The sequence below is a fragment of the Acipenser ruthenus genome, chromosome 4 (genome assembly GCF_902713425.1).
Source record: "Acipenser ruthenus chromosome 4, fAciRut3.2 maternal haplotype, whole genome shotgun sequence".
Lineage (NCBI taxonomy): Eukaryota > Metazoa > Chordata > Actinopteri > Acipenseriformes > Acipenseridae > Acipenser > Acipenser ruthenus.
In genome coordinates, this window is record NC_081192.1 from 183,282 (window position 1) to 208,164 (window position 24,883).

Below are 24,883 nucleotides of genomic sequence, written 5' to 3' on the forward strand. Positions count from 1 at the left end.
TACCGCACATTTCTAAAGGACTGTGTTACAGTACTGCACATTTCTAAAGGACTGTGTTACAGACAGTACTGCACATTTCTAAAGGACTGTGTTACAGACAGTACCGCACATTTCTAAAGGACTGTGTTACAGTACCGCACATTTCTAAAGGACTGTGTTACAGTACTGCACATTTCTAAAGGACTGTGTTAGACAGTACTGCACATTTCTAAAGGACTGTGTTACAGTACCGCACATTTCTAAAGGACTGTGTTAGACAGTACCGCACATTTCTAAAGGACTGTGTTACAGTACTGCACATTTCTAAAGGACTGTTAGACAGTACTGCACATTTCTAAAGGACTGTGTTACAGACAGTACCGCACATTTCTAAAGGACTGTGTTACAGTACTGCACATTTCTAAAGGACTGTGTTACAGGCAGTACCGCACATTTCTAAAGGACTGTTAGACAGTACTGCACATTTCTAAAGGACTGTTAGACAGTACTGCACATTTCTAAAGGACTGTGTTACAGTACTGCACATTTCTAAAGGACTGTGTTACAGTACCGCACATTTCTAAAGGACTGTGTTACAGTACTGCACATTTCTAAAGGACAGTGTTACAGTACCGCACATTTCTAAAGGACTGTGTTACAGTACTGCACATTTCTAAAGGACTGTGTTACAGTACTGCACATTTCTAAAGGACTGTGTTACAGTACTGCACATTTCTAAAGGACTGTGTTACAGTACTGCACATTTCTAAAGGACTGTGTTACAGTACTGCACATTTCTAAAGGACAGTGTTACAGTACCGCACATTTCTAAAGGACTGTGTTACAGTACTGCACATTTCTAAAGGACTGTGTTACAGTACTGCACATTTCTAAAGGACTGTGTTAGACAGTACTGCACATTTCTAAAGGACTGTGTTACAGGCAGTACCGCACATTTCTAAAGGACTGTTAGACAGTACTGCACATTTCTAAAGGACTGTATTACAGACAGTACTGCACATTTGGGTAGAATTATTTAATGAGACAATCAGGTGGATCTTTGATATATAAAAAGAAAATAAATATTCGGGTAGAAATCAGGTTTTATTTAGAAAGACATAAACAAATGCTTAAGCACAAAGTGTTGACAACAGTTTCCATCACCAACGTATATATATATATATATATATATATATATATATATATATATATATATATATATATATATATATATAATTTCCACACGTTGGGGTATGCAAACTTTTGACGACATAATCAAAGTTTACAAACGTGAGGAGGCCATTCGGCCCATCTTGCTCATTTGTTTGTTAGTCGATTATTGATCCCAGAATCTCATCAAGCAGCTTCTTGAAGGATCCCAGGGTGTCAGCTTCAACAACATTACTGGGGAGTTGGTTGCAGATTCCCACGATTCTCTGTGTAAAAAAAGTGCCTCCTATTTTCTGTTCTGAATGCCCCTTTATCTAATCTCCATTTGTGACCCCTGGTCCTTGTTTCTTTTTTCAGGTCGAGAAAGTCCCCTGGGTTGACATTGTCAATACCTTTTAGAATTTTGAATGCTTGAATCAGGTCACCGCGTAGTCTTCTTTGTTCAAGACTGAATAGATTCAATTCTTTAAGCCTGTCTGCATATAACATTCCTTTTAAACCCGGAATAATTCTGGTTGCTCTTCTTTGCACTCTTTCTGGAGCAGCAATATCCTTTTTGTAACGAGGTGACCAGAACTGAACACAATATTCTAGATGAGGTCCTACTAATGCATTATAAAGTTTTAACATTACTTCCCTTGATTTAAATTCAACAGTTTGAATCGCAGAGCTGCGCATGTGTTTATTCATATACAGTATGTGCTTATCCTGTGAGTTTCCAGGTCTAAACTCCTCGATGGGGCCGGGGGGGCCCTAGTTATAGATCACTTGCTGCCCGACGTCACATAACAGCTGGTTAAACCTGCGCGTGCATTCTTACTGGCAAAAAAAAAAGTCTGTGTTTACACAGGCGTGCGTTGAGAACGATGACAGCAATACGAATAAAATGTACAAGTCAGCTAAATATATTGATACACTGTCAGCAGAAGATCGGCAACAGTATTTAAAAAAAAAGCTGACTTTATCAAACAGAGAGGTTTTACCCGATCCATAAGTGGTCTGAAGATGCGCTGGGATGTGCAAGACATGGAAAGTTACCTGTTGGACGCTATGGTTAATGTCGGTATTCTAACACATATTCAGCAGTGTTACTTTCCTGAAGTCGGATCTATGCAATTCTCTATCTGTGCACTTTAGAAACGTTGATGAGGATATGCTGTGACTCCATTTTTTTGTAGCATTTATTAAGTCTTCAATGTAAGTACTGTTTTTTGGCTGGCTTAAAAAAAAAAAAAAAAAAAAAAAAATGTGGCTACTTTTTGGCTGGTTAAATCCAAAATCTGTTGGGCGTTGCAGAAATAATATGGCAGCCCTGTCAGTCGTCCATGGCTCACTCTCTTGTCACGCCTACTTATTTTTTACATACCCAGTTAAGAGTGTCAACTCATTTCATCTAGCGAGATTCAGTTGACATGGTACTATTGCCCAATTGTGCAGCTTTGTATTCCACCTTCCTGCTGTGTTAAGAAAACCAGGTTCATACGTCGGAAAGAAATACGTTGATGGCTTTGAAATGCAGTTTCCTGGCTTGCATTGTAAAAAGATAGTTTGCGGATTTATGCTTCTATTGCTGCAACCCAAGGCACAAGAACTCTGGCATGTTACTTAAAAAACACACAGTAAATACATCTTTCAAGAGGAAAACTAGACTTGGGATGGTACAGTAAATACATCTTTCAAGAGGAAAACTAGACCTGATGCCAATTTTGTTTGGCATAATTTACATATCACAGTTTTCTCGTCCAGTTCCTCAAAATACTTCCAAAATGGCTTCACCTTGTGCCTTTGTTTAGAGAGGCAATTTTATTAAAAAAATATATAACAAACTCCGAAAAAACGCTTGTCATTAACTTTCTTACCCCGTGGACTGTATACCATACCACGCCTTCTACAGCATGAACACAGAGTGCACCAATGAAGCACCAGATCGACCGAGAATAAAACCCGCCCCAGTGTCAATCTTTCTGTTGCACCAGTTAGAAAAACTACTTGGGGGCAATTGCCAAACCCCTTCCTTTTTTATAATATCTGCCCTTACCGTGGCCCTGCTGCAGTCAGATACGTGGCGGACTGGCTGTATGATGATCAATTACTAAAATGAATACATTAAACAAATATGCATTTAGAGAAATCTGTCACGTGACCAGTTATACGCCTAGCATATTATTCAACGTGTAACTACTTCTTTAGAGTTTATTCGTTTTTAAACGTTTCAAATTCCCCATCCCTAATGTGTATTTTTTGCTGTTTTAATTTATTCAGTGTGTGTTTTGAATATCAGAACAGGACTTTATATGCAGAATTATTATTATTTTGAAACGGGAGGGTGACACCCACAACCCTGTCTAATGAGGCATTGCTCCTGACTTTGATCACAGCTCCCTCTGTTTAATGACGAGGCTGGTCCTGATGGGAGTGATGAAAGTGACGAGGACCTGACAGACAGTGAGGAGAGCGTCTACTCTGGCCTGGAGGACTCTGGAAGTGACAGCGAGGATGACGATGAGGAGGAAGAGGCAGAAATGAACTCTAGTGTTGAAGAAGTGAAGAGTGGTATTGAAACAGCTCCACAGGGACAAGGTGCTATAGGGATGCCGAGAAAAAAGCAATCGAAGTTCCTTATTAACACAAACTACCATTGTCCACTATAATCCCAGTGGAGCCAAGCGAGAACCAAACTGAAACTCTGCCCTCGCAACACGTGTGACTGTGGCTCTGATGAAACTCTGACCTCTCAACACGTGTGAATGTGGCTCTGATGAAACTCTGACCTCTCAACACGTGTGAATGTGGCTCTGATGAAACTCTGCCCTCGCAACACGTGTGAATGTGGCTTTGATGAAACTCTGCCCTCGCAACACGTGTGAATGTGGCTCTGATGAAACTCTGAAACTCTGACCTCAACACATGTGAATGTGGCTTTGATGAAACTCTGAAACTCTGACCTCTCAACACGTGTGAATGTGGCTCTGATGAAACTCTGAAACTCTGACCTCTCAACACGTGTGAATGTGGCTCTGATGAAACTCTGAAACTCTGACCTCTCAACACGTGTGAATGTGGCTCTGGTGAAACTCTGCCCTCGCAACATGTGTGAATGTGGCTCTAATGAAACTCTGCCCTCGCAACACGTGTGAATGTGGCTCTGATGAAACTCTGAAACTCTGACCTCTCAACACATGTGAATGTGGCTTTGATGAAACTCTGAAACTCTGACCTCTCAACACATGTGAATGTGGCTTTGATGAAACTCTGACCTCTCAACACGTGTGAATGTGGCTCTGATGAAACTCTGAAACTCTGACCTCTCAACACGTGTGAATGTGGCTCTGATGAAACTCTGAAACTCTGACCTCTCAATACATGTGAATGTGGCTTTGATGAAACTCTGCCCTCGCAACACGTGTGAATGTGGCTCTGGTGAAACTCTGCCCTCGCAACACGTGTGAATGTGGCTCTGATGAAACTCTGAAACTCTGACCTCTCAACACGTGTGAATGTGGCTCTGATGAAACTCTGCCCTCGCAACACATGTGAATGTGGCTCTGATGAAACTCTGCCCTCGCAACACGTGTGAATGTGGCTCTGATGAAACTCTGCCCTCGCAACACGTGTGAATGTGGCTCTGATGAAACTCTGAAACTCTGACCTCTCAACACGTGTGAATGTGGCTCTGATGAAACTCTGACCTCGCAACACGTGTGAATGTGGCTCTGATGAAACTCTGCCCTCGCAACACGTGTGAATGTGGCTCTGATGAAACTCTGCCCTCGCAACACGTGTGAATGTGGCTCTGATGAAACTCTGAAACTCTGACCTCTCAACACGTGTGAATGTGGCTCTGATGAAACTCTGAAACTCTGCCCTCGCAACACGTGTGAATGTGGCTCTGATTAAATTCTGCCCTCGCAACACGTGTGACTGTGGCTCTGATGAAACTCTGAAACTCTGCCCTCGCAACACGTGTGACTGTGGCTCTGATGAAACACTGCCCTCGCAACACGTGTGAATGTGGCTCTGATGAAACTCTGACCTCACAACACGTGTGAATGTGGCTCTGATGAAACTCTGACCTCTCAACACATGTGAATGTGGCTCTGATGAAACACTGCCCTCGCAACACGTGTGAATGTGGCTCTGATGAAACTCTGCCCTCGCAACACGTGTGAATGTGGCTCTGATGAAACTCTGCCCTCGCAACACGTGTGAATGTGGCTCTGATGAAACTCTGACCTCTCAACACGTGTGAATGTGGCTCTGATGAAACTCTGACCTCTCAACACGTGTGAATGTGGCTCTGATGAAACACTGCCCTCGCAACACATGTGAATGTGGCTCTGATGAAACTCTGCCCTCGCAACACGTGTGAATGTGGCTCTGATGAAACTCTGCCCTCGCAACACATGTGAATGTGGCTCTGATGAAACTCTGACCTCACAACACGTGTGAATGTGGCTCTGATGAAACTCTGACCTCTCAACACATGTGAATGTGGCTCTGATGAAACACTGCCCTCGCAACACGTGTGAATGTGGCTCTGATGAAACTCTGCCCTCGCAACACGTGTGAATGTGGCTCTGATGAAACTCTGACCTCTCAACACATGTGAATGTGGCTCTGATGAAACTCTGACCTCTCAACACATGTGAATGTGGCTCTGATGAAACACTGCCCTCGCAACACATGTGAATGTGGCTCTGATGAAACTCTGCCCTCGCAACACGTGTGAATGTGGCTCTGATGAAACTCTGCCCTCGCAACACGTGTGAATGTGGCTCTGATGAAACTCTGAAACTCTGACCTCTCAACACGTGTGAATGTGGCTCTGATGAAACTCTGCCCTCGCAACACGTGTGAATGTGGCTCTGATGAAACTCTGCCCTCGCAACACGTGTGAATGTGGCTCTGATGAAACTCTGAAACTCTGACCTCTCAACACGTGTGAATGTGGCTCTGATGAAACTCTGAAACTCTGACCTCACAACACGTGTGAATGTGGCTCTGATGAAACTCTGACCTCTCAACACATGTGAATGTGGCTCTGATGAAACTCTGAAACTCTGACCTCACAACACGTGTGAATGTGGCTCTGATGAAACTCTGACCTCTCAACACGTGTGAATGTGGCTCTGATGAAACTCTGAAACTCTGACCTCACAACACGTGTGAATGTGGCTCTGATGAAACTCTGACCTCTCAACACATGTGAATGTGGCTCTGATGAAACACTGCCCTCGCAACACGTGTGAATGTGGCTCTGATGAAACTCTGCCCTCGCAACACGTGTGAATGTGGCTCTGATGAAACTCTGCCCTTGCAACACGTGTGAATGTGGCTCTGATGAAACTCTGCCCTCGCAACACGTGTGAATGTGGCTCTGATGAAACTCTGCCCTCGCAACACGTGTGAATGTGGCTCTGATGAAACTCTGACCTCTCAACACATGTGAATGTGGCTCTGAGCCGAGCAGGGCCAGGGATGGGGTTGGTGATTTTTATCATTGTGTTGCATCAGTCAGTACACCTTCTTTACAATACGCCGTCTCAGGCTGAATATCAACACAACCATAACCACTGGATTCACCATTCTCAAGTTAAGTCTGCAAGTTCTTGCATGCTTACTAAAGAGAGACAGTCCACTGCCACATTTGTAGCCTACTTTAAATTACTTTACGATTTCAGCTTGAGTGCCTTTAAGTAAGATGACACTGGCTCTATTGTCTTTTTTTTATACACACATAAGCTTACTTGATTTGAAAAAGTCATGAATGATACAAGCATCTTCTTACACTACTTGGTTTGATTAAATGAGTAGCACACAACAAAATATGAAAGCTGAACATTATTTTCAACAAAGAACAATAACAACTTTTTAATGGAAAAAAAAATATTGTAGCCTACTTAAATACGAACATTAGCCTGCTATATTAAACCAAAACAATAAAAATAACAGCGATCTGGTTCTCTTGCCTTTTTCAATGAATATAATTTAATTAATAGAGAATAAAAACATACCAAGTTAACAACTACCTAGCCTAAGTTTAATTAATTGTTTTTGTAATCTACCAGCAGCTTCTGTTGCATACACATCGTTGACCAATGTTCGTGTTGGGGTGCTTTTTATTTTTTATTTTTTTCCCAGATTGCATGAGAACAGTCTGTTGATTGACAGGTTTGAAAGGTGTATGATCTCTTTGGCAGTGTGAAAGCGTGTGGCGGAGTGTCCCGCCCCTATATATGTGTGCACTGTGTTTAATTATTATTTGTATTATTGTTTGCGGAGTGGAAAGAAGCGCCGGGTATTTGTTATTGTTTTTATATTTTAAAAACCTCGTGAGGATGCGGCATGACTGATCAGCTAGTGATTTATTTAGCTAGCTGACAGTCACGCATGCTTATTAAACTCGTGCAGACGATGACCATCTCCCGAGTTAATTCATTGATTAATTGTTGCTAATCGGGAGATGGTCACTGTATATAAACCTGCAGCTCTCTACCCTCAGGGAGAGGGTATTAGGAGTGAGAGCGAGGAGAGAGAAAACGAGACTTAAATAACTGCTAAGCATGCTGGTTTACACCAGCACGATACTTATTTTTTATTTGTTTGGCCCACGTGCCCTTTTGTTTGTTTGGTGTTTGTGTTTGTTTAAACCTTTTGTTTTGTTTTATTATTTAATAAAAGCACTGAGCGCCGTAGCGTTCAGTTTCACCACCACCATTCCTTGCTTTGGTTCCTGTTTCTGGTCCGTGACGTCACCACTCACACGCCACTCAACAGCACTCGGTCACAAAGGGTTATGACGGTATTAGACCAGCACAGATTGTGCAATTTCATGCTGTGTGAGGGTATTTTACACAGTCGTTAAAACGTTTCAGAGATGGCACAGTAGCTGCATTTCTGTGTGAAAATGGTGATAGACTGACTGGTCTATGAGCCCAATTGCAACATACCAATTTCGATCAAAAGGCTTTTTCCACTTCAACAGACCAGCAGTGGCTTCATTTAAACAGTTTTTTGTTCAGGTTTAACTGGGTTTTCTACAAAAACAGTTCACATGACTTCACCCCTTTCCCAGTGCAGTGACTTATGCAAGGTCCCTCCTTCCTGCCTTGTATCTCGCATTGATTCGTTCTGAATACTTTAAACTCGCCCCAACTACTGAGCCACTGCACATTCCTACGTTGCAGACACGGAGGATTGTCCACGCTCGTGAGATTTAAACCCAGATAAGGCTTGTTGTTGCTCACAGGATTTCGTGCTATGTTAGTGAGAGAGGGAGGATTTACATGCTTGAGAAGGTTTACTAATTCAGTGGTTTCTTCAATGAACTGCATTTCTGCTTAGAAAGACTGAAATGATCAGATTACATGGCTATGTGATGGCATGTTATGAATGTGTTTCAGTATTTCCTCATGGATCTAGGAGCTGTGGTAAACTAACAGTTACTGGACATCAAATGCAATTCGGTCCCATGAAGAATCAGGCACATAGCCTGTCAGTGAAATAGGAGGTCCAGTTGGATTATCTAAAGCAGGGCTTCTCAAACCCAGTCCTGGGGACCCCCTGCTGTGTCTGCTGGTTTTCATTCCAACCGAGCTCTCAATTACTTAACTATACCCTTAACTGAACTAACCATTTGCTTAATTAGCCCTTTTTACTTGTTTTTCAGCTCTTACAGTTGCAGTTCTAGTTACTTTATCAAATGAAATTTGGTCCCATGAAGAATTAGGCACAGGCTGTCAGTGAGTGTCTAGCTGACAAAGTTAAAAGCAGGTATCCATCCCAGTCAGCAGGTGGCGCTATTCTGCCTGGTTAAAACTTGGTTTGACCATTTCTTGCCTGAATATTGGGGTGATACGCTCTGTCCGGATTTATTTTAGCAGGGGAAGTAAGACTGCAGTCAAACCATTTCATTGTGTACATGTATTTTACCAAGTTATAGAGAGCGGGTTTGCAATGTGGGTTGCAGGGAGCTTGCTAATTTTTCTATATTTATTTAAATTCATTGTACACTTTGGTGTGTGTTCTGCACACAGCTGCCCTCTTGTGGGCTAAAACATTTGGAGCACCACTAATACCACCAGTTCATAAATGATCTAAACTAAGAGAAGGATTTTTATGCACAGTAATTGTTTTGATCGATCTGAAGGGTTTCAAAAGTAAATGTCTGTTTTAGTAATAAAATGACGAATGAATCATTATTCGAAAATGACCTTGTATTTCAGTGGGCGCATGTGTAATAGATGAGAGAGACGCGTTTTGGGGTTAACCCTCTGTTAAAGTGTTTTAAGGGGAATGTTGCAAAATATAGTTTAAGAGCTTTTCTTGGTGTTAACAGTATGGGCAGTGGGTAACGCCAGCAGGGAGCAGAAATCAACAGTGAAACAAAAGGCATTATTAAAACTATGATGAGCAATTCTGAGATTGAGATGTATGTTTCGACTTCCTGCCATTCGTACTGGAGTTGTTAGCCTTCTATAAGCCTTGGAGCAGCATTTGTGCAGTTTATATTTTTTATCATGTGGTAAGATTTTTAGCAGCCATATCTTGTAGCCAACAGGGTGTAGACTAGAGCAGAATGGCTAACACACCGTGTCTGCTTTCTGAACAGGGTGTAGACTAGAGCAGAATGGCTAACGCGCCGTGTCTGCTTTCTGAACAGGGTGTATATCGGAGTGGAATGGCTAACGCACCGTGTCTGCTTTCTGAACAGGGTGTATATCGGAGTGGAATGGCTAACGCACCGTGTCTGCTTTCTGAACAGGGTGTATATCGGAGTGGAATGGCTAACGCACCGTGTCTACTTTCTGAACAGGGTGTATATCACTGCTTTCTGCTCTGTTTAGACTTGTAAATCAGTATTGGATCAGGAATAAGACCTTCATCCAGTGTGTCTGTGTTTTTAACACTGGGGCAGGGAGTTGTGTTACTGGTGTGGTGTGTGTGTTTTTTTTTTCTTCCCCCGAGCATTTTATTTGCAGTCTTCTGCTGCTAGCTCTCCAGGTTGCTGAATGGGTTCATGACGATCGCACCAGGTTATACAGAGCTGTGTTATTAACACTGGCACAGGGAGGTGGGTAGCTGTGCTGCAGTGTTTGGTTCTGCTGCTAGCTCTCCAGGTTGCTGAATGGGTTCATGACTATCACACCAGGTTATACAGAGCTGTGTTATTAACACTGGCACAGGGAGGTGGGTAGCTGTGCTGCAGTGTTTGGTTCTGCTGCTAGCTCTCCAGGTTGCTGAATGGGTTCATGACGATCGCACCAGGTTATACAGAGCTGTGTTATTAACACTGGCACAGGGAGGTGGGTAGCTGTGCTGCAGTGTTTGGTTCTGCTGCTAGCTCTCCAGGTTGCTGAATGGGTTCATAACGATCGCACCAGGTTATACAGAGCTGTGTTATTAACACTGGCACAGGGAGGTGGGTAGCTGTGCTGCAGTGTTTGGTTCTGCTGCTAGCTCTCCAGGTTGCTGAATGGGTTCATGACTATCACACCAGGTTATACAGAGCTGTGTTATTAACACTGGCACAGGGAGGTGGGTAGCTGTGCTGCAGTGTTTGGTTCTGCTGCTAGCTCTCCAGGTTGCTGAATGGGTTCATGACTATCACACCAGGTTATACAGAGCTGTGTTATTAACACTGGCACAGGGAGGTGGGTAGCTGTGCTGCAGTGTTTGGTTCTGCTGCTAGCTCTCCAGGTTGCTGAATGGGTTCCTGACTATCACACCAGGTTATACAGAGCTGTGTTATTAACACTGGCACAGGGAGGTGGGTAGCTGTGCTGCAGTGTTTGGTTCTGCTGCTAGCTCTCCAGGTTGCTGAATGGGTTCATAACGATCACACCAGGTTATACAGAGCTGTGTTATTAACACTGGCACAGGGAGGTGGGTAGCTGTGCTGCAGTGTTTGGTTCTGCTGCTAGCTCTCCAGGTTGCTGAATGGGTTCATGACTATCACACCAGGTTATACAGAGCTGTGTTATTAACACTGGCACAGGGAGGTGGGTAGCTGTGCTGCAGTGTTTGGTTCTGCTGCTAGCTCTCCAGGTTGCTGAATGGGTTCATGACTATCACACCAGGTTATACAGAGCTGTGTTATTAACACTGGCACAGGGAGGTGGGTAGCTGTGCTGCAGTGTTTGGTTCTGCTGCTAGCTCTCCAGGTTGCTGAATGGGTTCATGACGATCACACCAGGTTATACAGAGCTGTGTTATTAACACTGGCACAGGGAGGTGGGTAGCTGTGCTGCAGTGTGTGGTTCTGCTGCTAGCTCTCCAGGTTGCTGAATGGGTTCATGACTATCACACCAGGTTATACAGAGCTGTGTTATTAACACTGGCACAGGGAGGTGGGTAGCTGTGCTGCAGTGTTTGGTTCTGCTGCTAGCTCTCCAGGTTGCTGAATGGGTTCATGACTATCGCACCAGGTTATACAGAGCTGTGTTATTAACACTGGCACAGGGAGGTGGGTAGCTGTGCTGCAGTGTGTGGTTCTGCTGCTAGCTCTCCAGGTTGCTGAATGGGTTCATGACTATCACACCAGGTTATACAGAGCTGTGTTATTAACACTGGCACAGGGAGGTGGGTAGCTGTGCTGCAGTGTTTGGTTCTGCTGCTAGCTCTCCAGGTTGCTGAATGGGTTCATGACTATCGCACCAGGTTATACAGAGCTGTGTTATTAACACTGGCACAGGGAGGTGGGTAGCTGTGCTGCAGTGTGTGGTTCTGCTGCTAGCTCTCCAGATTGCTGAATGGGTTCATGACTATCACACCAGGTTATACAGAGCTGTGTTATTAACACTGGCACAGGGAGGTGGGTAGCTGTGCTGCAGTGTGTGGTTCTGCTGCTAGCTCTCCAGGTTGCTGAATGGGTTCATAACGATCGCACCAGGTTATACAGAGCTGTGTTATTAACACTGGCACAGGGAGGTGGATAGCTGTGCTGCAGTGTTTGGTTCTGCTGCTAGCTCTCCAGGTTGCTGAATGGGTTCATGACGATCGCACCAGGTTATACAGAGCTGTGTTATTAACACTGGCACAGGGAGGTGGGTAGCTGTGCTGCAGTGTTTGGTTCTGCTGCTAGCTCTCCAGGTTGCTGAATGGGTTCATGACTATCACACCAGGTTATACAGAGCTTAATGGAAATACGGTATGAATAAACGTAATATAAAAACACAATTAAATAGCAAGACCTGTAATTCTACAGAGCCGTGTCTTGTATTAGTTGAAACCAAATGGACTGTCCAGCTGAAATTTAGCCTTTTACACAATTCAGGGGAATTATACATTTTGAGGTCATAACAGGGTCAGCAAAAATGTCCAAATGTTTTAGGTTTACCACTAAAAGAGAGAAAAAATAAACCTCACCCATAAACCCATCATGTTCAGATAATCCAATCCGTTATAGGAATCTTTCTTCTCTTTTTAACCCATTCCTCACTTCCTTTTTTCACAAGTATTTTGAATAAGTAATTTGATAGGTTTTGCACAAGACAGACGTTAATTTGTAGGGATGTGCTTTTGGTACATTTTTATGAACGATGGAATGCTTCACAGTGTCAGCGTTTAAACCATATCTACACACACACACACACACACACACACACACACACACTCTTTATATTACATTATGATGTATACTGACAGCCCTGGTTAGTGTTTTCTAAGCAAAGAAACCCTAAATAAGCAAATAACGTTTTAACATCGTAAAGACTTAACCTCAAAAAAAAAAAACACCAAAATATATTTTGAAATGTTTCTATTTAAATGCTCTCTTCAGTCAAACAATGGTTGTAATTGAAGTGGAGACAGAACTGTACATATTCAACACATTTTCAGATAGTGTAGTGTTTTTAGAATAGTTTCTTAAAGGTTCATTTAACAAAAGAAATAAAACGAACTTGATCAAGCTCTTCAGCAGCATCACCCACTACAGCGCTGATGCAAAATGGCTACAGGAAAGTAAATGTGACTTTCACTTCTGACTTTCACTTCTGGAAAAGTTAATTACCTGGAATAAAATAACAAGATTTGGGAATTGGAAAGAGCACTGTGACTGATACTAAAAAGTTTTAGGTCTTTGATAGTATGGGTAGGGTTTTTTTAGATCTATTGTTCGAGTACTTGTAGAGTAGTGGTTAGGGCTCTGGACTCTTGACCGGAGGGTCGTGGGTTCAATCCCAGGTGGGGGTCACTGCTGTTGTACCCTTGAGCAAGGCACTTTAGCTAGATTGCTCCAGTAAAAACCCCAACTGTATAAATGGGTATGTAAAAATAATGTGATATCTTGTAAGTCGCTCTGAATAAGGGCGTCTGCTAAGAAATAAATAAATAAATAAATAAATAAATAATAATTGCAATTTCCAAGTTGTCGAATCCAACGCCACTCTCCTCTACATACTATAGTGTACGTAACCTCCCAGACACTGCCACATACCCTATTTTTAAATGCCAATCTAACACACCATCAGTATATTAAGTAATGAACAGAATGTTTGCCTTCTAGTGCAGTTAATTGTATATCATGGTCAAGCATTTCTAAACAACAGAACGTATCTACACACGCTTTACATTAAGAAGAGATGCCTGGCCTGCCTGTTTGAAGTGTGTCTCAGGGGTCCTTTACTTTAGTGCAGTAGTTCCAACATACAAATAAACACTGTACTAAACAAACGGCCGTTTGGTCCAAAAGCTTACATAACACTTTCAAGTGAAAAACCCTTCCACCTCTGGGAGGATTGGGGAATGAGGTGTCTGTGGTAATTGCAACTTTTTTTCCCTTTTGAAAGTTTTGTATGAACAGCTGCAGCCTGATTTTCTTTCAGTTTTTCCAGCCTCGCTGTTATTGTTTTATGGGTCGGCACAGTATTGGGATAATCTTACATCAATTTCAAAACTGCTGCTTTCATGATTCACACGCACTGTCCTGATCGGGGATGACATGCTTTTTGCTGCCGTCAGTAACTCCTTCCACAGTCATTTCTGAATGTTTTCATTTCAAATGGTGAAGCATTGTTTTTGTGGTACGCCAATTTTGTTTGCATAGTTCTTTTACGTACCACGGTTCTCTCGTCCGGTTCCAAACATGGCTTTGCCTCATTCCTTTCTTTAGAGAAGCCATTTTATTAAATATATAACAAACCTCAGAAGAAACACTGTTATTAACTTTCTAACCCTGTGGACTGGATACTCACGCCTACTACAGCATGAACACAGAGTGCACCAATGTAGTGACAGATCGACAGACAATAAAATCCACCCAAGTGTAAGTTTTTCTGTTGCACCAATTACAAAAACTACTTGGAGGCAATTTCCAGACCACTTGTCACAGTGCAAATGTATCGTCCCAAAGGGAGCTGTGTGTTTCTCGGTTCAGCTCTTGTTGAATGTGCTGCTGCAGAGTGGGAGAGCAGGGGGGCTCCGCTTTCCAGGAAGGTGCTCTTTCTTTTCCCTGAGCCCACACAGGAAAATGATCCTGCAGATCCTGCTCACCCCGGTCTCCTAGGCTCCTGCTCAAATCAAAGAGCACAGAACAGGCTCATCATTAAACACTCGCCCTGCTCCCCTCGGCTCCTGTTCAAATCAGAGCACAGAACAGGCTCATCATTAAACACTCGCCCTGCTCCCCTCGGCTCCTGTTCAAATCAAAGAGCACAGTGAGAACAGGCTCATCATTAAACACTCGCCCTGCTCCCCTCGGCTCCTGTTCAAATCAGAGCACAGAACAGGCTCATCATTAAACACTCGCCCTGCTCCCCTCGGCTCCTGTTCAAATCAAAGAGCACAGTGAGACAAGGCTCATTATTAAACACTCGCCCTGCTCCCCTAGGCTCCTGTTCAAATCAGAGCACAGAACAGGCTCTTCATTAAACACTCGCCCTGCTCTCCTAGGCTCCTGTTCAAATCAGAGCACAGAACGGGCTAATCATTAAACACTTGCCCTGCTCCCCTAGGCTCCTGTTCAAATCAGAGCACAGAACAGGCTCATCATTAAACACTCGCCCTGCTCCCCTAGGCTCCTGTTCAAATCAGAGCACAGAACAGGCTCTTCATTAAACACTCGCCCTGCTCTCCTAGGCTCCTGTTCAAATCAGAGCACAGAACGGGCTAATCATTAAACACTTGCCCTGCTTCCCTAGGCTTCTGTTCAAATCAAAGAGCACAGAACAGGCTCATCATTAAATACTCACCCTGCTCTCCTAGGCTCCTGTTCAAATTAAAGAGCACAGAACAGGCTCATCATTAAACACTCGCCCTGCTCCCCTCGGCTCCTGTTCAAATCAAAGAGCACAGTGAGAACAGGCTCATCATTAAACACTCGCCCTGCTCCCCTCGGCTCCTGTTCAAATCAGAGCACAGAACAGGCTCATCATTAAACACTCGCCCTGCTCCCCTCGGCTCCTGTTCAAATCAAAGAGCACAGTGAGACAAGGCTCATTATTAAACACTCGCCCTGCTCCCCTAGGCTCCTGTTCAAATCAGAGCACAGAACAGGCTCATCATTAAACACTCGCTCTGCTCCCCTAGGCTCCTGTTCAAATCAGAGCACAGAACGGGCTCATCATTAAACACTTGCCCTGCTCCCCTAGGCTCCTGTTCAAATCAGAGCACAGAATGGGCTCATCATTAAACACTCGCCCTGCTCCCCTAGGCTCCTGTTCAAATCAAAGAGCACAGAACAGGCTCATCATTAAAATCACCTCTTCTGGTAATGGGCTAATTATACTTGCAAAAGGAGTGCTGTAATTGTCCATGATTGATTGATTGATTGAATTCAAATTCCTTTTCCTTCCAAATTAAAAAAGAAATTGAGGGGGGGGGGGATATTTTGAAAGGAATCTACCTTAGATATTGTGTACTCATCCAGAACTTTAAACAACTTGTCAAAACTGTTGAGGTACATGCATGTTTCTTGGATGATGCCTTAGTCAGGTTTGAGGTGCGAATATGGCAAGCCCTTTTAACATTTAATCCCCAGTTTCTGATATCCACGTACTTCCTCTTACTGGTACCAGTAAGGTTTTTTTCATAAGAAGAACATAAGAAAGTTTACAAACGAGAGGAGGCCATTCAGCCCATCTTGCTCGTTTGGTTGTTAGTAGCTTATTGATCCCAGAATCTCATCAAGCAGCTTCTTGAAGGATCCCAGGGTGTCAGCTTCAACAACGTTACTGGGGAGTTGGTTCCATACCCTCACAATTCTCTGTGTAAAAAAGTGCCTCCTATTTTCTGTTCTGAATGCTCCTTTATCTAATCTCCATTTGTGACCCCTGGTCCTTGTTTCTTTTTTCAGGTCAAAAAAGTCCCCCGGGTCGACATTGTCTATGCCTTTTAGGATTTTGAATGTTTGAATCAGATCGCCGCGTAGTCTTCTTTGTTAAAGACTGAATAGATTCAATTCTTTTAGCCTGTCTGCATACGACATGCCTTTTAAACCCGGGAGAATTCTGGTTGCTCTTCTTTGCACTCTTTCTAGAGCAGCAATATCCTTTTTGTAACGAGGTGACCAGAACTGAACACAATATTCTAGGTGAGGTCTTACTAATGCATTGTAAAGTTTTAACATTACTTCCCTTGATTTAAATTCAACACTTCTCACAATATATCCGAGCATCTTGTTGGCCTTTTTTTTTTATAGCTTCCCCACATTGTCTAGATGAAGACATTTCTGAGTCAACATAAACTCCTAGGTCTTTTTCATAGATTCCTTCTTCAATTTCAGTATCTCCCATATGATATTTATAATGCACATTTTTATTGCCTGCATGCAATACTTTACACTTTTCTCTATTAACCCTTTGCAGTCCATTTATTAATTGCGCCTCAGGTACGTCAGGTCTAATTAATTTTCATACGCGCAGTTAATTTTAGACTCGCTGTTTAAAAGTAGTTTTTTTCCACAGTCAAACGGGTTCAAATGGCCCTGCATATCAACAAAGCACTCACTAGGCATCTCCAGCCCCGCCCCATCCTTTCGTTCGCTATTGCTTTCACCTATGTAAGAAATAAATAATAATAAAAATAATAGTCGTACATACCGATCAATAAGAACATAAGAACATAAGAAAGTTTACAAACGAGAGGAGGCCATTCAGCCCATCTTGCTCGTTTGGTTGTTAGTAGCTTATTGATCCCAGAATCTCATCAAGCAGCTTCTTGAAGGATCCCAGGGTGTCAGCTTCAACAACATTACTGGGGAGTTGGTTCCAGACCCTCACAATTCTCTGTGCAAAAAAGTGCCTCCTATTTTCTGTTCTGAATGCCCCTTTATCTAATCTCCATTTATGACCCCTGGTCCTTTTTTCTTTTTTCAAGTCAAAGAAGTCCCCCGGGTTGACATTGTCTATACCTTTTAGGATTTTGAATGTTTGAATCAGATCGCCGCGTAGTCTTCTTTGTTCAAGACTGAATAGATTCAATTCTTTTAGCCTGTCTGCATACGACATGCCTTTTAAACCCGGGATAATTCTGGTTGCTCTTCTTTGCACTCTTTCTAGAGCAGCAATATCCTTTTTGTAACGAGGTGACCAGAACTGAACACAATATTCTAGGTGAGGTCTTACTAATGCATTGTAGAGTTTTAACATTACTTCCCTTGATTTAAATTCAACACTTCTCACAATATATCCAAGCATCTTGTTAGCCTTTTTTATAGCTTCCCCACATTGCCTAGATGAAGACATTTCTGAGTCAACATAAACTCCTAGGTCTTTTTCATACCCTTCTTCAATTTCACTATCTCCCATATGATATTTATAATGCACATTTTTATTGCCCGCATGCAATACTTTACACTTTTCTCTATTAAATTTCATTTGCCATGTGTCTGCACAATTTTGAATGCGGTCTAGATCATTTTGAATGACCTTTGCTGCTTCAACAGTGTCTGCCACTCCTCCTATTTTTATGTTGTCTGCAAATTTAACGAGTTTGCTTACTATATCAGAGTCTAAATCATTAATGTAGATTAGGAATAGCAGAGGACCTAATACTGATCCCTGTGGTACACCACGGGTTACCTCACTCCATTTCGAGGTTTCTCCTCAATCATCTCCTGATCACTCGTTTTATCACCAAACTCCTCAATAATGCGATACAAGTCATTATTTTATTACTATAACATCTCAAAAAAGCTTTGCAAATGTCTGTGTTCTCTGTGCGCTGATTCACAGGCAGTCAGCTTGTTTACTTACGACCGCCCCGTTGTCTGATACCAGGGCCATGTATGACTAATCATGAGATACGCCTTTTTTTTTTTTTTTTTCGACTTGTCTCGGCTCCTGTCGCTCCCACTCGGCAATTGAATGGTTTTCGACAAAGGACCTGAGATGAATAATTGCAATGTCGGACCCAGTCCGACAATGGACTGCAAAGGGTTAAATGTCATTTGCCATGTGTCTGCCCAGTTCTGAATGCTGTCTAGATCATTTTGAATGATCTTTGCTGCTGCAACAGTGTTTGCCACTCCTCCTATTTTGTGTTGTCTGCAAATTTAACAAGTTTGCTTACTATATCAGAGTCTAAGTCATTAATGTAGATTAGGAATAGCAGAGGACCTAATACTGATCCCTGTGGTACACCACTGGTTACCTCGCTCCATTTTGAGGTTTCTCCTCTAATCAGTACTTTCAGTTTTCTACATGTTAACCACTCCCTAATTCATGTGCATGCATTTCCTTGAATCCCTACTGCATTCAGTTTGAGAATTAATCTTTTATGCGGGACTTTGTCAAAAGCTTTCTGTAAATCTAAATAAACCATGTTGTATGGTTTGCAATTATCCATTGTCAATGTTGCATCCTCAAAAAAGTCAAGCAGGTTAGTTAGACATGATCTCCCTTTCCTAAAACCGTGCTGACTGTCTCCCAGGATATTGTTACCATATAGGTAATTTTCCATTTTAGATCTTATTATAGTTTCCATAAGTTTACATATAATAGAAGTTCGGCTTATTGGTCTGTAGTTACCTGGTTCGGTTTTGTCTCCCTTTTTGTGGATCGGTATTACGTTTGCTATTTTCCAGTCTGTCGGTACAACCCCTGTGTCAAGAGACTGTTGCATGATCTTGGTTAGCGGTTTGTAAATAACTTCTTTAATTTCTTTGAGTACTATTGGGAGGATCTCATCCGGCCCAGGGGATTTGTTTATTTTAAGAGCTCCTAGTCCCTTTAACACTTCTGCACTTCATATTGGTTGTAACATTTTTTTAGATCAACAATTCTCAATATGTTTGTTTAAATAGAATAGTTTACTTGACTTGGTTAAGTTTCACCTTGGCAGATCCTCAGATCTATACATTCTAAATATAGTAGAACATATTTGTGTGTTTCATTTGGGCTTTTTTCCTTCATTCTTCAAGTTAAAATGAAGAAGTTGAATTTATATTGAAGAAACAGGAATAGCATGTTTCAAATTAGTTGCAGTTTCTCGTATTTTAGAGCAAGCTGGAAATCATTAAAAGAAATGTAGATGTGGCTATACTGTTACACAAAGTGCATGTACAGTAGTTCTAAACTGACAAGGACCCGACACCCATGTCTGCCACAGGTGAAGGAATGTGCACCGCGGATCTGCAGCATGTGACTGTGAAAAGCAGGACCTCCCTTCGACCCACAGTCACGTGCCATATAGTCACAGTACATACAAATTGGGAACGTTTTCAGCCATTACATAAACCAGGAAATCTTCTGATTTTATTTATTTTAATATGCTGCTGTTTTCTTACTGGCCAATAGGGCTTCTCTGGTGTCTTCTGGTTATTTTACGTACATTGTTAATATAAACTAATGTTCATAGCAGCCTTTAGCCACAAACAATTCAGCTGATGTAGGCAATGTGACAATCTCCCTTCTCTGTGATGACATGAAGGCAGTGTGCCAGCCTCCCCTGCTCTGTGATGACATGAAGGCAGTGTGTCAGCCTCCCCTGCTCTGTGATGACATGAAGGCAGTGTGCCAGCCTCCCTGCTCTGTGATGACATGTCGGCAGTGTGCCAGCCTCCCCTACTCTGTGATGACATGTCGGCAGTGTGTCAGGCTCCCCTGCTCTGTGATGACATGAAGGCAGTGTGCCAGCCTCCCCTGCTCTGTGATGACATGAAGGCAGTGTGTCAGCCTCCCCTGCTCCGTGATGACATGAAGGCAGTGTGCCAGCCTCCCCTGCTCCGTGATGACATGAAGGCAGTGTGCCAGCCTCCCCTGCTCTGTGATGACATGAAGGCAGTGTGCCAGCCTCCCCTGCGCTGTGATGACATGAAGGCAGTGTGCCAGCCTCCCCTGCGCTGTGATGACATGAAGGCAGTGTGCCAGCCTCCCCTGCTCTGTGATGACATGAAGGCAGTGTGCCAGCCTCCCCTGCTCTGATGACATGAAGGCAGTGTGCCAGCCTCCCCTGCGCTGTGATGACATGAAGGCAGTGTGCCAGCCTCCCCTGCGCTGTGATGACATGAAGGCAGTGTGCCAGCCTCCCTGCGCTGTGATGACATGAAGGCAGTGTGCCAGCCTCCCTGCTCTGTGATGACATGAAGGCAGTGTGCCAATCTCCCTACTCTGTGGTGACATGTCGGCAGTGTGTCAGCCTCCCCTGCTCTGTGATGACATGAAGGCAGTGTGTCAGCCTCCCCTGCTCTGTGATGACATGAAGGCAGTGTGCCAGCCTCCCCTGCTCTGTGATGACATGAAAGCAGTGTGCCAGCCTCCCTGCTCTGTGATGACATGAAGGCAGTGTGTCAACCTCCCCTGCTCTGTGATGACATGAAGGCAGTGTGCCAGCCTCCCCTGCTCCGTGATGACATGTCGGCAGTGTGTCAGCCTCCCCTACTTCGTGATGACATGAAGGCAGTGTGTCAGCCTCCCCTGCTCCGTGATGACATGTCGGCAGTGTGCCAGCCTCCCCGCTCTGTGATGACAGTCGGCAGGGAGTTGCAGTAGTCTAGGCGGGAGAATACCAGGGCCTGGATAAGGAGCTGGGTGGCGTAGTTGGTGAGGAAGGGTCGGATTCTTCGTATGCAAGAGAGGCAGCGGTCCAGGGTTACTCTGAGGTTCTTGGTTGAGGAGGAGGGAGAGAGTGTGGTAGATTCCAGAGGAATTGAGATAGAGAGATCAGAGGAGGGGGGAGGAGCAGGGAAAGAAAAGGAGGTCAGATTTAGAGAGGTTGAGTTTGAGGTGATGCGAGTGCATCCAGGAGGAGATAGCAGACAGACAGGTAGAGATACAAGAAGGGGTGGTAGAGTAAGAGGTGGGGAAGGAGAGGAAAATCTGAGCATCATCAGCATAGAAATGGTATGAGAAACCATAGGATGCGATGAGGGGGCGGGGAGTAGAGAGAGAACAGGAGAGGACCCAAGACTGACCCTTGGGGGACTCCTTTTGAGAGAAGGCGAGGTGTGGAGGTTGCTCCACGCCAGGTTACCTGGTAAGTGCGGTTATAACGCAACTCCTTTCTTCCATCGGAACCTCATTTGTTGTTGCTGGCATGTACAGCACAGTGCTGGTGAGTAAGTCAGCCATTTACTGAATATGCCTTTGACCAGCAATGCAACTCTTCTCACTGAACAGCAACTGTATCGGAAAATGGTCATTGGTGAAGCACTGTTAGTAGCACGGTGTGTTCCTGCATTTCAATTACTGCAACATGTACAGTGTGTGTAGCCTTACACTGTATATATACACATGCAGCAATTGTATGAACACCTTCGTTAAGCATTTCAATGTTTACTTTTTACCTACTCCCAGTTTTCTGGGAATACGTTAAATAACCAGTTGCTTAGGATTCAAGGTACACCTGCAGAACCTGTTGGTGTTTGTTTCTGTTTCTTTTTTGTTTCTTTTTTTTTCTTTTTGGCTGAAATTTGTTTTTTTGGTCTTTCTAGAGCCAGAGGTCCACCTCAAAAAAGAAGGTGAATGCAGGAGGGGAGAATGGAGAGCTGGAGAAGCAGCCTGGCAGTGCCTGCCTGGTAGAGGAGTACGAGCAGGACTCTTCAGACGAGGAGGTAAGCAGACTTCACAGTCTCTGATAGCAGTCAAGGAGCCAGGAGCAGAATAGTGCACACAAAACATGCTGATCTTTAACAAGAGAGAGGCTTGTGTTACGAGAACCTTGTTACAAAGCCTGCTTGTCTCATTTGGAATTGAAACCTTTTCTGTGCATTGTTACTATCCTGTCCTGGTGGTGATTGGTTAAAACCTCATCATAGGAGGAAAAATCGATTTTAACTATTGCCCTCCCATCCTTATGCCACCAGTCAATAGTCTCCGTCTGTCATGTGATTGGTTCACATCACTGTCAGTTCCACCCCTTTTTCAAAGGAACACCATTCATCTTCACTCCTCACAGCAAGAGAAAATGCCGAAATGTGAAAACTGCTCAATAGTGATTCTGTGACTTAACAGAAAATAAATTACAAAACATACTACAAAAGAAAGATGCTCCAAATACTAAAATGGTGATTAAAACGTTACTGTTGTTGTTTTCTGACTTTCTGAAATTCAAACAAATTCAACTCGACGAAAGCAAATATGGCGGGCGTGATATAAAGTGGATTATGCAGCAGTCAGCAAACCAGACAGAGAAAAACTTTGCTAACTATGAACTTCAAAACAATTTCTGTAGTCATTCATTTATTTATTTATTTATTTACTTATGCTTAGTGTTCCGCATTTGCGGTTTATTCCGAATTTTACCGAAAAAACTTGACGTCGGTTTTTACTGATTTATACCAGATTTTTGTCTCTTCAGTATTTTCCTGGTACTATTTTCTAGGAAATATGGGGAGAAAAAGTAACCAGTTTATGAATATTCAAAAGAAAACGAATGTTTTGAATTATACAAAAAGCAAAAATGGCAGAAGTGAGTCAGCTGAGGCAGAGGATGCATAGCCTTGGAAATACTGCTGCATTGAGGTACATGTTCGCACTGACAGTAAAGGAGCATGCTGAAAAATAAGCGACACATTAAACTAAAACAAGAAAGTGAAGTGAGACAAGCGATCCATGTGTGCAGCTTTTACACGCGCTTTAATAAAAGAGCGCAGAACGACCGTGTTAAGGAGTTTGTCAGAGCGCTGTGCTTTAATAAAAGAGCGGAGAATGACCGTGTTAAGGAGTTTGTCAGAGCGCTGTGCTTTAATAAAAGAGCGCAGAATGACCGTGTTAAGGAGTTTGTCAGAGCGCTGTGCTTTAATAAAAGAGCGCAGAATGACCGTGTTAAGGAGTTTGTCAGAGCGCTGTGCTTTAATAAAAGAGCGCAGAATGACCGTGTTAAGGAGTTTGTCAGAGCGCTGTGCTTTAATAAGAGAGTGCAGAATGACCGTGTTAAGGAGTTTGCCAGAGCGCTGTGCTTTAATAAAAGAGCGCAGAACAACCGTGTTAAGGAGTTTGTCAGAGCGCTGTGCTTTAATAAAAGAGCGCAGAATGACCGTGTTAAGGAGTTTGTCAGAGCGCTGTGCTTTAATAAAAGAGCGCAGAATGACCGTGTTAAGGAGTTTGTCAGAGCGCTGTGCTTTAATAAAAGAGCGCAGAACGACCGTGTTAAGGAGTTTGTCAGAGCGCTGTGCTTTAATAAAAGAGCGCAGAATGACCGTGTTAAGGAGTTTGTCAGAGCGCTGTGCTTTAATAAAAGAGCGCAGAATGACCGTGTTAAGGAGTTTGTCAGAGCGCTGTGCTTTAATAAAAGAGCGCAGAATGACCGTGTTAAGGAGTTTGTCAGAGCGCTGTGCTTTAATAAAAGAGCGCAGAATGACCGTGTTAAGGAGTTTGTCAGAGCGCTGTGCTTTAATAAAAGAGCGCAGAATGACCGTGTTAAGGAGTTTGTCAGAGCGCTGTGCTTTAATAAAAGAGCGCAGAATGACCGTGTTAAGGAGTTTGTCAGAGCGCTGTGCTTTAATAAAAGAGCGCAGAATGACCGTGTTAAGGAGTTTGTCAGAGCGCTGTGCTTTAATAAAAGAGCGCAGAATGACCGTGTTAAGGAGTTTGTCAGAGCGCTGTGCTTTAATAAAAGAGCGCAGAATGACCGTGTTAAGGAGTTTGTCAGAGCGCTGTGCTTTAATAAAAGAGCGCAGAATGACCGTGTTAAGGAGTTTGTCAGAGCGCTGTGCTTTAATAAGAGAGTGCAGAATGACCGTGTTAAGGAGTTTGCCAGAGCGCTGTGCTTTAATAAAAGAGCGCAGAACAACCGTGTTAAGGAGTTTGTCAGAGCGCTGTGCTTTAATAAAAGAGCGCAGAATGACCGTGTTAAGGAGTTTGTCAGAGCGCTGTGCTTTAATAAAAGAGCGCAGAATGACCGTGTTAAGGAGTTTGTCAGAGCGCTGTGCTTTAATAAAAGAGCGCAGAATGACCGTGTTAAGGAGTTTGTCAGAGCGCTGTGCTTTAATAAAAGAGCGCAGAATGACCGTGTTAAGGAGTTTGTCAGAGCGCTGTGCTTTAATAAAAGAGTGCAGAATGACCGTGTTAAGGAGTTTGTCAGAGCGCTGTGCTTTAATAAAAGAGCGCAGAACGACCGTGTTAAGGAGTTTGTCAGAGCGCTGTGCTTTAATAAAAGAGCGCAGAATGACCGTGTTAAGGAGTTTGTCAGAGCGCTGTGCTTTAATAAAAGAGCGCAGAATGACCGTGTTAAGGAGTTTGTCAGAGCGCTGTGCTTTAATAAAAGAGCGCAGAATGACCGTGTTAAGGAGTTTGTCAGAGCGCTGTGCTTTAATAAAAGAGCGCAGAATGACCGTGTTAAGGAGTTTGTCAGAGCG

The 24,883-nt window shown here is 43.4% G+C and overlaps 1 protein-coding gene across 2 annotated transcripts in view; it reads left to right on the plus strand.

Annotated features, from left to right (window-relative positions):
* The window catches only part of LOC117400617 (ribosome biogenesis protein bop1-like), a 112,164-nt gene that overhangs the window by 1,116 nt on the left and 86,165 nt on the right, over positions 1-24,883 (plus strand). Inside the window, exons 2-4 of one of the 2 annotated variants that reach the window (XM_059021224.1) lie at positions 3,528-3,692; positions 16,442-16,459; positions 22,025-22,138. In XM_059021224.1, the coding sequence (XP_058877207.1) occupies positions 3,528-3,692; positions 16,442-16,459; positions 22,025-22,138 (297 nt within the window). Of the gene's footprint in view, positions 1-3,527; positions 3,693-16,441; positions 16,460-22,018; positions 22,139-24,883 lie in introns of both variants that reach the window. The other variant, XM_059021220.1, reaches the window with a different exon arrangement.